Genomic DNA, 13,009 nt, shown 5'->3' on the forward strand with positions numbered 1-13,009 from the left:
TCTTGGTCTAAACTCATTTCCTTTCACTCCAGTGTAATGATTTTCACCATTCTGATTTATATGAATTAGCTTATGGCAGTGGCGCTCATCCTTTCATACAGTTCCTCATGTTGCGATGACGCCCCAAGCATAAAATTAATTTCATTGCTACTTCATAACTGTAATTTGCTTCTGTTTTAAATCATAATATAAATATCTGATATGCAGGCTATCTGATATGTTACCTCCAAGGAGGTCGAGACCCACAGGTTGAGTATCATGGTCTTATGGAGTGAGAGTAGGGATGAGGGTAGATAAGGTTGGTTTGTATGCCTTTTGATTTTCAAACATCATGTTATTGTAACTTTAAAGGTAGCTGTATAACTTCCAACATTCCAAGGGATCAGAGCATTCTATTCACAATATTCATTTTCAGCAAATGGAGGAAAATATATGCAATCTAAAGGAAGAGAAAAGGAGTCAGAAAGTGAGCAGCAGCCTCAAGGAGCCATCTGAGGGCTGTTTATGTCTTTAAATAGAAGTCCTCTGTGTTATAAACCTTCATGCTAGTGACTTACTTGTTAGGCATTGCTTCTGCTACACATTCTGTTGGATGAAAGGCAAGTATTAAATTTAAACCACCAGAATAAAACACAAACTTACTTCATGGCACAGAGATGTGACTTTTTGAGAAGACTTCTTTTTTTATATAGACGTATCTATTTATTCTGTATACAGTGTTCTGCCTGCAAATATGCCTGCATGCCAGAAAAGGGCACCAGACCTCATAATAGATGGTCGTGAGCCACCATGTGGTTGCTGGAAACTGAACTCAGGACCTCTGGAAAAGCAGCCAATGCTCTTAACCTCTGAGCCATCTCTCCAGACATCTAGGTAGGGTCGTGTGGGCAAGCTGCTGTCATAGATGTGTTTAACACTTAAAACAATACATCACAGACAAAAGGAAAGATGGAGAAAATGGCAAAAGAGATTTTTTTCTTGAGGTTTATTGTGGCATTTATAATTTTAGAGTTCTGCACATGGGTGAGGCATTGGATGAGATGCCAGGAGCCGACTTCAGCTCACTAACAACACCATCATTCCCTTTGGCTGAGGGACCTGGTATACGAATGGGATCTTAAATGGTCATCTTATGTTTAGTGTTTGCACCTATGCCCCGAAACTTCCTCAGGAATGTGTTGTGTGGCTGGAGAGAGGGCTGAGTGCCTGAGTGTCTGTCGTTCCTGCCGAAGCCCCGAGTTTGATTCTCAGCACCATATCAGGTGCCTCACAATCACCTGCAACTCCACTCCAGGGAGTTCACAACTAGCCGCCAAGGACACCTGCACACACACACACACACACACACACACACACACACACACACACACAAACACACACACATGGATACATTAAAAAGAAAAATAAGCCTTTCACAAAAGAAAGACTATGTTTTCAAAGTGTATCATCTGACACTGATGCTTTGGTTTCGAATACGGAAGAAGCAGTATTTTGTACCCCAAATAAATATTTTACCTAAAGTTAGGAGACGCCTTCCTTTTTTAATGAATAAATAACAGTTTGTTATGGCTGGTGGCTACTGTTATAATAATTTTACACTTGGACAGTGTGCATTCATTTCTGGTGTGACGTTTGTTTGTTTACTGGCAATGTTTGAGATGGAACCCAGGCCTTTGCTAGTGCTGGGCAATTGTGCACCACTGAGCTGAAGCTCTGCACCTCCCCCTCCCTCCCTCCCTCCCTCCCTCCTCCCTCCCTCCCTTCCTTCTCTCTATCCCACTCCTTTCTTTCTATCTCTCTTTCTTTTAAACCAGGATCTCAGGTAGCCCAGGTCTGCCAAGATCAATCTTGAATTTCTGAGCCTTCTGTCTCCTGCTGGGATTAAACCTGGATCCTACGACCTCTCCTAGTTTGGTATTTTATTTTTGTGAGGATTGAACCATATAGCCCATCAGATAATACTGACAGACAGTTGACCCTTAGTAACTGGGCCCTTCTTCTCTCCCAAATCATTTAAAAATGCTTCAGTCCACTAGTCAGCTCTGTTTCTGTTAGAGCAAACTGCAAGTGCTCTGGCCTTTGAGGAGATCAAAATGGCCATGTCCAGGACACCCTAATTATAACTGCCCTATTCCTCCTCATAGGACCCAAACTTCCGGAAGAGAAGAGATAGGGAGTAACCCGGATAGAAATAGGAATGGCCATGCCTTGACTGCCCTTCATTGACCTAAGATTGGTTTCAACTTAAACAAACACTGTACAGGCCTGGGGCCACCCCATAACACAAATGGAGTGTTTGCCAGCGGCCCAGTTCATTAAAAACTAAAGGATCAGAATGGGGGCAATCTCTGGATGATTCCCAAGTTCACATACATTTTAATTAATATCTGCCATGTCTTGATGAAACCTGTGTTCTAGACAGTGTTCTAGACATGCAGAACATGTCAGGAATTGAAACTGCTGTTTTCCTTTGTTTCTTGATTGTAGCTATGTCCTCTTGTACAGGTTGGCTTTGCGAAACCCTTTGTGTCGATTTCACCAAGAAGTAGAGACTTTTAGACATCGGGCCATCTCAGATACCTGGTTGACAGTGAACCGCATGGAGCAGTGCCGGACAGAATATAGAGGGGCGTTATTATGGATGAAGGACGTGTCTCAGGAACTTGATCCAGACCTCTACAAGCAAATGGAGAAGTTCAGGAAGGTAGGAAGTTTCTGAGGGTTGTCAAAAGGGGGCACCTGCTAGAAGGCAACCAAGTGTGATTTGAATCCCCCTGGTAAGGAAGACATAACTCAAACACACCAAGGATGCAATTAATCATTGCTGACATTTTTTTAATGTGACAGAATACCAATTAATGTGATATATAATTCTCTAAGGAGAAGAGAAGAGACAGCTGGAAATTGCTGGGATTTAGTAGCTGGTTTTAATTGAAGTCAGATTTTCATATAATGTGCACTTTTTATAAGGTTGTCACTTGCAAATGCCTCTTCATGCATAACTAAAAATCCAGGGTAGATCACACAAATCTAGAAGGTGAGAACAGACTGTTTGGCAAGTCCTTTTAATTGCTAATTCAGTTAAAATTAGTAAAATAATACCAATCCTTTTGTGATGTCTCCAGAGACACTGGGATCTAGTTGTGTGATTAGCTAGAATGGCATTGACCTTACCTGCTGTCAACCTCTTCAGAAATTTCTCTGAGAAAAATAAAAGCCAAAGAGATGAATATTCTCTTAAATTTCCCTGGGAGAATTGGTAAGCAACTGAGAAACAGTCTTCAGTCCTTTTTTTTTTTTTTTTTTTTTAAAAAAACAAAACAAAACAAAACAAAACAAAACATTGTGTTAGTGTAGCCATTTGGAGCCTTTTGTCACACAGGAATACATCCCACCACTGGGTGGCAGTCATACACTGAGTATTTAATGAACATGTGGAATGATTTTGTTGTGTACAGTGTTGGTAGTTCTTTGTTTGGGCAACTGGGTGTGTTTTATGGTGTGAAAGAAAAAAAAAAAATCAGCCAAATCTTAGTCTTGACATAATATTGTGTCAACTTTCTTAGTCATTTCAACTGATCCATTTGTAATTAGAAATATTGCTTAAAAGGCTTGAATTCCTTTTGAGGGATGTCACTTTGGAATGATGAGTCTGGAACCTTGGCTGATATTCGGGAGGTTAAGTGTGGGAACAGAGGGATGGAAAGAGCTTCTTGTGCTCAAGACAGTGGTCACCGTTTCTTGACCTAGATATCAGAGCAACGTAAATTCCTCTCGAAGGGAAATTTTCTCTTGGTTTTGTAATTCAGACTCCCTCTCTTGCCATGGGAACCAGCATCATTTTCTCTCTGGTCTTTTGCATGTCAGCATCTGCCTTCTCAGGAAGGCAGGCCACTGTGCCCAGGCAAAGGTGGGACTACGGAGTTTTCCATAGATGATGTAGATGTAGTGGAACTCATCTGAAAGGGGAAAATCGGGCTTCATGCTAGTAAATAAATTTGATGTTTATGGTTTGGCAACGAGATGCTGGTGAGCCCAGGCTGTTTTGCAAGTTTTCTGACTTTGTAATTAGGCCAGTCATTTCTTTTGTCCTTAATATTTGGTTTGGGGGTTGAGGAGAATGGGGTGGATGGGTGTTATAGGAAAGGAAGAAGGAGAGAAAAACAAAGCTGCCTCCAGGGCCCAGTGTTGACACTTTTATCTATGGTCACCTTAAAGCTTGCCATAATCAACACACACTGTCTTTTGTGGATGAGAATGATACCCATGGCAGGTAACTAACCTAAGGTTCAGACAAGGAACTCGAAGGCTGAATCCTTGACAATATGTCGTTTCCCTGCTAGGAGACAAAGAAAAGAAAGTTAATGTACCTGAACGCTGCCAAGGCACTTTCCTAGTAACACCTTGCCCGGGAGCTGTTCAGGACACAGTTCGGGACACAGTTGCTGGGTGCCTCCAGGGTGCCAGATGATACAAGTAAACAGTTCCTCTGGATGGCAGAAGACATTTCTGTGGATTCCTGTTTGTTTGCTTTGTTTGGTAGGGAGTGGTTGCTAGCTGTAGAAGGGCGAAACAAAACCCAAATCCTTCGTCATTTGGTTTGAACGTTTCCCATCGCTTAATGGCATCAATCTCTTGATTCTGGAAAGTATGGGTGGTTTGGTTTTTTCTTAATCCTTTGCTGTGCAGTAGTTGCTGAAACTGTGCCTGTCTCCCTAATCCTGTGTGTGCTGGATTCAATTTAATAGCTGGATGCGGTGGACTTGGACTTGGGGAAAAGAATATGTTTTGAGAAAGACTATCTTCAAGAGTGTTTTTAATTAGACTGGACCTCCATGAGGACAGGGGACTACCTTGGTTCTCTCCAGAGCCTAACTTGAGGGCCATTGCCTGGCACTTATATGTCAAGTGGCAGTATTCCAGGCATCCTCCCAGGTACCAGAGCCATGTCTCCTCAGCTCACTCAGCATTCCCACTGCATGTCAGTGACCTCCAGTGCTTTGGAAATTGATAAATGTGATGGTTCAGGTAAGAAGTAGCAGGACCAATGTGTGGCTTGCTGCCGTCTTTGGGGGACACTCTAAAGTATAAAGTTTTCTGTTCTGCACAGTGTTTGCAAATTAACTCGACTTAAGCTGTAGACTCTTGGTCCCAGTGGGATTCCACCTTAAACAGAGTCTCTGTTTATCTCTCAGGAGTGTGTTACCTAAGTCCTTGGGGACAGAGCCCCAGATGTGCTCAGAGTGGGTCCTCAAGGTCCTAGCTCCTCAGTGCTCTCTTCTCCACATTTCAGCTGATAAAGCCTGGACTTGAAGTTCAGCTGAATTTACATATTCTGGAGGAGAAAAAGTTGTCATCTTTACCTCATGGTTATGGCCCCCTCTTTGGAATTTTTAGAATGCATTCATTCATTTATTTATTTACTCATTCAGCAAATGATATTGAAGCCCAGTGACATGCCAGCAGCACAGAGGAATATAGCATAGGACTAAGCCCTGTCTCATGCAGTCAGCTGGGTGTAAAACAAGTAAATACAATGCAGTGTGTTGAATGGTTGTCTCAGATGGAATGGTACTCAAAACAAAACAAAACTAGCCTGGGAATCCCAGATGAAGTAACATCCCCCACCCACAACAAAGGACAGAATGAACAGTATAATGGTTCATGTTGTCAATTGGACATCTAGAATTGCCTGGGAGCTGGGTCTCTGGACATGCCTGTGAGGGATTATCCTAATTACATTAATTCATGTGGGAAGACCCATTTTAACTGCAGACAGTACCACTTCATGGGTTGAGTCCTGGAGAAAATGAAAGAGCGTTGAGTACATACATGAATGTTCTCTTCTGATTGTGAAGGTGATGCATCCAGCTACTTCACACTCCTTCTGCCTGGACTTTCTGACTATGATAGACTGTGCCCTGAACAATAAGCTAAAACAAACCCTTACCCCATTAGGTTGTTTTTGTCAGAGTGTAGTGTCACAGCAACAGTTAAAAAAAAAAACAGGACAAATAGGAAGGACCTAGACGGAGGGAGTGGGGAAGACAGAGCAGAGTTTCTAGCCGAGGAGTCAGCTTGGACAAAGGCCCAAGGTGGAAGCAACATGGCATCTAGAACCAGGCCCAAGTGAGGTGAGCTGCAGAGACAGAGGTGCCTAAGCAGTGGGGTGGGAGGGGGAGCAGGACTAGCAAAGAGGGGACATCTATTAGCGGGGAGTGAAGAGTGTTGAGAAGGAGATGGGAGGAGCAAAATTTGTGTTCCCAGCAGCTCAGTCAGATTTCCTGACAGAACAGGGAGTACAGAAGTGCAAAGGAGATGAAACATGGCATGACTCGGTCCCAGAGGGATGTAGACCAGAGAGAAACACACTGTTCTGACCTCTGGCGGACTCCGTAGACTCTTTAATTACAAAGCTGTTTATTATTTTTAGAAATAAGCAGAATAAACATAAATAAATGCCAAATTGGAAGTGAATTTTCACCTCCAACCAAGACTTTTTCTTTCTTTCAGCATTTCCCAAATGTCAGGACACTTTTCAAACAGTGCAGTTATTTTGAGCAAGACAGACATGATGAATGAAAATTTACAATTAAGCCAAGCCAATGATCTGGCACCCTTTGAAGCACAGAGGCTACAGACAGTTCTGTGCATCAACATTGGGAGTCTTAAGTGTTTGTGTGGGGAGCTAACGAGAGGAAATCTTGATCCTAGCCTTCTGGGAGAACCCTGCTAGTCATCTGCTCCTTGTCAAAATGATTGGGAAGAAGGAGATACCTGGAGAGTGAGGCCACAGGGAGCCTCTCTCCAGGCTGAAGCGTAGGAGCTGCTGGGTGGATTGGCATGGGTAGGGCTGATTGTCTGTGTGTAGTGGGAGGCTCCTCCTGACAGCGTGATTCACCCTGGTACCACGAGGTATTTTATGAGCAAAGTTAATGTGTAATATATGTGCCCTTTGAAGGCAGAATAAAAGGGTATAATTTAAAAATAGAAGTCAGCTTCTCTCGCAGATGACGTCAGCTAAAGCTGGAAGCTCCAGTAGAGGCTCTGAAGCCTGTGCCCTTGAGAGCTCCTGTGGTCAATTAAGTGTCTTGTTTTTCTTGAAAGTCAGAAATGGGATGGAGGGTAATTATTCTAAATGGAATAAAAGCTGTGTTGGGTGTAAGGAAATAGTTCTGAACCCTCTAAAGAGATAGTATGGAAATGTATACATAGCATTTGTAGGACTCAGCCTTTATAGACAAGGGAATGGGAACCAGTGTTTTAACCAGAGCCATTTACTAAATAGTTTAATGAAATCTTGCAACATTTGTCTAGTGTTTCATCACATTCATTCAAACGGATATCGAAAAGGCATTTTAGGAACTATAAGTGATAGACACTGGGATTCATAGGCCTGTCTGTCTCTGCTAGAAATACCACTAGGTTGTAGAGCCCAGTTAACCCACTAGTCATATCATCAAAGGACTTGTTACAGTAAGGCTTATTAATGAACATTGGCAGTGTAACTAGGTAGAACCTTACTAGAGGCATCAGTCAGTGGTGACCTTGTGTCCTAGTGGTGAAGGTTTGCGTCTAAGAGATTGGTCAACGATTAATAAATAGCAATATTGATAATAGATGGTGGTTTTCCCCTGTGAACAAAGACTTGGGTTAATTAATTTGACAGTTTTATTAATTACTGCTGAAATCATTGGTTCTTGTCAAAGGTCAGGCTCCTTTAGCAATTGAGGGCATGTCCCAGGGGAGGTGAAGCCTCTTAGTATTACAGGATTGTCACGGCTCTCTCTCCCCTGTGCCCTGTGATAGAGACCTTCAGTTTTCACCTTGCATTTCTGCTCTCTGGATTAAATCAGTTCCTGCTTCAGTTCAGTGCCTGACTAGGTCTGGGACCCACGAACAAGCTGGCTTGAGTGAATAGGTAGTATTTTGTTTGGTCTGTACAGTAGGCCAATGTTCAGTATCTAACAGAACTTTAACCCTCCTGGGCTTTTCTTAGTTCTGGTGTAAAAAGAGGAAGGGGCTGGCTCCATTGTCTCTTCCAGCTCTGCTCATTCTTGAGTTCTGTATGTGGGTTGAGCCCTTTTATGAGCTGAGGTGAAAATTCCCTTTATAAAGTTAATACTCGTTTAAATGTATCTGTTTCATAGTTCTTCCTGTTGGTTGGTTGCTTTTCGGTATGCACTTGTGTTTGTTTTGCTCTGGACATTTAACTAGTTCACTTGTTAGTTGTGGGCCCCAAGCATTTTGAATCTTGCTGCCAAAATGCCACAGGGAAGAGCCTGTATTTTCACATGGCACAACTTGGAAGGGAACTAATAATTATAGCCTTGCTTCCAGCTCTGACGTTCATGAGATGAGGCCTTGGTGTGTCTTTTATTGATTTTTTTTTCTCCCACTGAACTTGGTAAGTACCAAATATCTGCCTGAGGGCTCCGTGAAGACTATTTAGACTAACACCCCGAGAAGAGAGAACTCTGGCAGTGCTAGAGGCTGCTCCACTGCCACTGCTCCTGACTAGAACTGGGGAGCAGGACGGAGCCCTGGTCCCGAGTCAAGCTCCACTCTGCTCCCAGCACTGCCTGAGCCATCTGGGGACACTTCGGTCCACGTCTGATTTTGCATCCACTAGATGCAGTCACCGGGCTCCCTCCCTCTGTAACGTCATTTTTCTCTAGTTCATTAAGCTCTAAAATCTGTAATGCCATCTGTGCAGAAGTATAGCCACGGGGAGGGGTGGGCACTTAACTTCTGTAGCTATCTGTCTTGACCTCAAGGACATTCTCATCCTGCTGAGTCCAGTTACCGCTGTTTAATCTTGGATGCTAGAAAAATCAGACGATCTCACTCCGAATTCTTGGTCATCAGAGCCTTTGGTGTACTCATCACATACAGATATTGATATTTTTCTGAGGGTCAGCAACTTGTAACCACAGCTCAGCCACTTATTGTTGAGGTAACACCGGGAGGCGGTGTGTGTGTGTGTGGGGGGGGGGTTGTTGTTGATACATACTTGTGCTCCATGTAGTCCTCATTGTCTATAGCTGATTTCCAATACCATGGCAGAGTGGAGTAACCACAATACAGGCTGAAGGCCTGCAAAGCCAGTAACACTCAACCCTGCTCCTTTACAGCTCTTGGCAGATGCTTTACAGCCATGCTGAGTGCATGCCAAGACTAAGAACTTGGTATGTTCACTTTTTAATTGTGGTAAAAACACATACATTTTCGCGTCTTACCCAGGTCTCTTTGAGCATTATTCCTTTGGGCAGATACCCAGAGATTGCTGGCTCATATGGAAGTGCTAGTTTCAGTTTTCTTGGGGGGCCTCCTCTGCTGTTCATGGTAAGAAGTTTTGCATTAGGGAGTTGGCTTGCTCTCTGTTGTCTCTTGTTCAATATTTAAGTGTCCTTAAAACAATAGTTCTTACAAATGCAGAGGTGTTACATGTGATGCCTTATAGCAGCACAGCCTTTACCCCTAAAGTTTCTAATTCCATCAATGGCGGTTCTGTGTTTGAGGGAAACATTAGAGCATGAGAAAAGGTAGGACCAGGGAGATGCTGCTAAGTAGCATCCAACTCCTAGTTTAGCCCTACTCCATTGTTTTTCTTTTCATTTTTTTTGAGTAGTATTTTAACTGACATGTATTCATTGTATATGGTACTGAATTTTATAAAGCCCCTCTTCTTTCCTCCCCCAAATATCGTTCATGCTAATAAACTTATCTGGGGTCAGAGACAGAACAGCCACAATATTAAACATAAAGGATAGGCAGTGGTAGCACACGCCTTTAATCCTAGCATTCCAGAGGCAGAAATCCATGTGTTCAAGGATACAGACAGGCATGGTGACTCATCATGCCTTTAATCCCAGGGAGTGGTGGCTGAAAGCAGAAAGGTATATAAGACAGGAGGACCAGAAACTAGAAGCATTTGGCTGGTTAAGCACTTGGCCTGGATAAGCATTCAGGCTTCTAGCAGCACAGTTCGTCTGAGAGCCATTCGGATATGAGGACACAGAAGCCTCCAGTCTGAGGAAACAAGACCAGCTGAGGATCCAGCAAGGTGAGATAGCTGTGGCTTGTTCTGGTTCTCTGACCTTCCAGCATTCACCCCAATAACTGGCTCAAGTTTGATTTTATTAATAAGAACTTCTAAGATTCCTGCTACACTTCCTACTGGTCCCCTTTGTAACCCTGTACAATTTTCTTTCTAGTTTTGTGACACGTCATGTACGTCCACAGTTGTTTGTATCTATACAAAATGAAGGATCTAAAAATGAGAGAAAACACGTTTGCCTTTCTAATGCTGTGTGGTTCATTTTTGTTTTTTAATGGTCTACATATAACCAAAATAGATGACACAGGTCCATTTCTGTGTCGGGGACCTTAAGGACATTGAAGCGTGCAGAGAAAGCTGAAACTGTATGGGAAATAAAAACAGCTCATAAAGAACAAAAGGAGGAAAATCACAAAAATATACAATTAAAGTTTTAATTAAACATGCCCACATATACTAGATGCTTATCTCCTCTAAGCCAATGCTTAGAGATTATGTCTCGCCAGGTGACGGTGGCGCATGCCTTTGATCCCAGCACTTGGGAGGCAGAGGCAGGTGGATCTCTGTGAGTTTGAGGCCAGCCTGGTCTATGAATTTCAGGACAGCTAGGATTGTTACACAGAGAAACCCTGTCTTGAAAACTTAAAATAAATAAATAAAAATAAAGAAAATAAAAGAAAGAAATCATGTCTCAGTCACTGAAATTACTAAGAAGTAATTTTCTCCAAGTGCAGACACAGCAGCACCATATGTCTTCTACAACATTCCAGGAAAGAAACTCTGCCCTGGGTGGTGGGAGCAGAAGTGCCTCTCCAAACCTTGTTCTTCCATTTCACCCAATCTTCATGAAATTGCCTGCTGTGTAACATGATTTCAGGAAGGGAGACATGGATAGTGCCGTGGGAAGTGTGGTGGAAAGAAAACAGAATGAATGTCTTGTTGGATAGGTCTGCCTAGAGATGTAGATTGTGTGGGAATGTAAACTGGGAAATGGTGGTCATTCATATTACTTAGTTCTTTGGCTGAAAAGTGCCGGTCTTTGTCATCACATGATAGAGACAATACACTGGGCTTGGCTTTTTATTTAGCAAACATACAGTGCGATCTTTGTGCCTGGCACTATTTCAAGCTATTTGCTCATATAAACGTACTTAATCCTGCTAATAAACAAATCAAGAGGATATAGTTATTATCAACATTTTACAAATGAGGAAACAAGTACACAGAGGAAGGAACCTAGTTAAGGCTACCTAGCTCACCTCAGAACCCAGACCACATCTATCAGGCTTGCACAGCATCCCTCTCATGATGCTTCATGTTTCCATGGGTGTTCCCTTCACTTTGGAAGTAATCCAGATGTCACCCCATTTTATAGACATAGAAATGCCAGGCTTCTGGGGTTAAGAACCCAACTATGATCCCAAACAGTGTTTAGTCTCTTCATTTACAGAACACAATAACAAATAGAAATCCAGGGGTACCATCGGTCCTTAGCCACAAACCAGAAGGCTCATTCCCTCAGGACAGGATGCTGAGCAAAATACTGAGCTCACTAGCCATGCTAAGCACCCCCTTGCAGCTTGTGGCTCCCCACACAGGATGACAGGATCCCAGGGAGTGATTTACAGGAGGCACTTAGTACACTGCAGTAGAAATGCTTTGTACACAATAACTATTTTGATAGTCACTGTGTTTATAACTGCCTGTCCAAGAGAAAATGTTGACATCCAGTGAAGCATGCCAAATAAACCTCCTATGTAGGAAGGGGTCTGGCTGGAAGGGGCCATGGCCTTGGCTTGTCCCCTCAGCATGTACTAGAAGATTGCTGCTTCTTGTTATAGGCTGTCTGACGAACTTGTCAGATAAGAGTTTCCAGGTATGACATATCAACCCTGTGCCGTCTTCCAGCATAAGGTACAAGGGATTCTCAAAGTGCCTACCCCAAAGTTCTCTTCCTGCTTGTCTCCTCACAGCCTCGAGCTGCTGGTATTCTTGGTCCATTTCATGTAAAAAAACTGTCCTTTGCTGCAGTGTGAACGGCAACCCATCTTTGTGTTCTGGGGACTGTTTATTCCTTTTGCAATAATCTACTTTCAAGTGAATGAAGTCTTTGGGGAAAAAGTGTGTATAATTCTGCATTGATAAATGGACGAGCTAAGAGCTTGAACAATAGTGTCTGTGCCTTTCTTCCTTGATATACCTTCACAACTTTTATATTATTTCTGCTTTGAGTTAGATTTCTTGGCAAGAAGAATTTAAATTTAAGCAAACAAATATTCACAGTGTATTTACATCTCTAAAAGTTTTAGGATATTCTTGTACAAATGGAGTAAACATATTTACACACGTCCCCAAAATAACAAGGCCGTTTAAGTACATTTCCGTCACATCCTGTTCTGTTTCCCGGGCTGGAGGTTCATTTTCATCGGCTGGCAGCGATTAGTCACTTGCCACATGCAGGAGATCTCCAGCCCCTAATTATTCTACAGCCAAAGGATCTGTTGACTCGGTTCCCTCCTCACAGCCTCACTGATGTTGCTTGAGCCGAGTCCTCCTCAGCATGGAGCTATGCAATGGACTCCCACCTTCCACAGAAACAGTCCTGATACTGCGCCATAAAGCTGAATGTGTCATGTCACTGTGTAAAAACTTCCTCTGCCTCCCACTCAGCCATCTTGCAAGTCCAGACTCTACAGTGTGCGCTAACTTCACACCCCTTTCCCAGCTTTCCTCTGGAACAACACTCCTGCCCCTAGCCTCGCTTACCTGCACATAATAGGTGGGCATGAAATAGGAAGCCTTGCTAGAAGGCTTCCCCAAAGTCTTGAGTACCCTGCCTGATACAACCCTGTCTTTGTCCCCCAGAAACCACCCCCCTCATTCTTCTGTCATGCCTATAGAATTCTAATACATCATTTAAAGCCACAGTACCATAAGGAGCCTTTGTTG

The 13,009-nt window shown here is 43.0% G+C and overlaps 1 protein-coding gene across 14 annotated transcripts in view; it reads left to right on the forward strand.

Annotated features, from left to right (window-relative positions):
* Positions 1–13,009, forward strand: part of Ica1 (islet cell autoantigen 1) — a 141,603-nt gene that overhangs the window by 40,188 nt on the left and 88,406 nt on the right. For 7 of the 14 annotated variants that reach the window (XM_076566204.1, XM_016005440.3, XM_076566206.1 and 4 more), the window contains exon 6: positions 2,506–2,704. In XM_076566204.1, the coding sequence (XP_076422319.1) occupies positions 2,506–2,704 (199 nt within the window). Of the gene's footprint in view, positions 1–2,487; positions 2,705–13,009 lie in introns of all 14 variants that reach the window. The other 7 variants (XM_042272799.2, XM_042272800.2, XM_076566202.1 and 4 more) reach the window with 1 other exon arrangement.

Source organism: Peromyscus maniculatus, chromosome 3, assembly GCF_049852395.1.
Source record: "Peromyscus maniculatus bairdii isolate BWxNUB_F1_BW_parent chromosome 3, HU_Pman_BW_mat_3.1, whole genome shotgun sequence".
Taxonomy (NCBI): domain Eukaryota; kingdom Metazoa; phylum Chordata; class Mammalia; order Rodentia; family Cricetidae; genus Peromyscus; species Peromyscus maniculatus.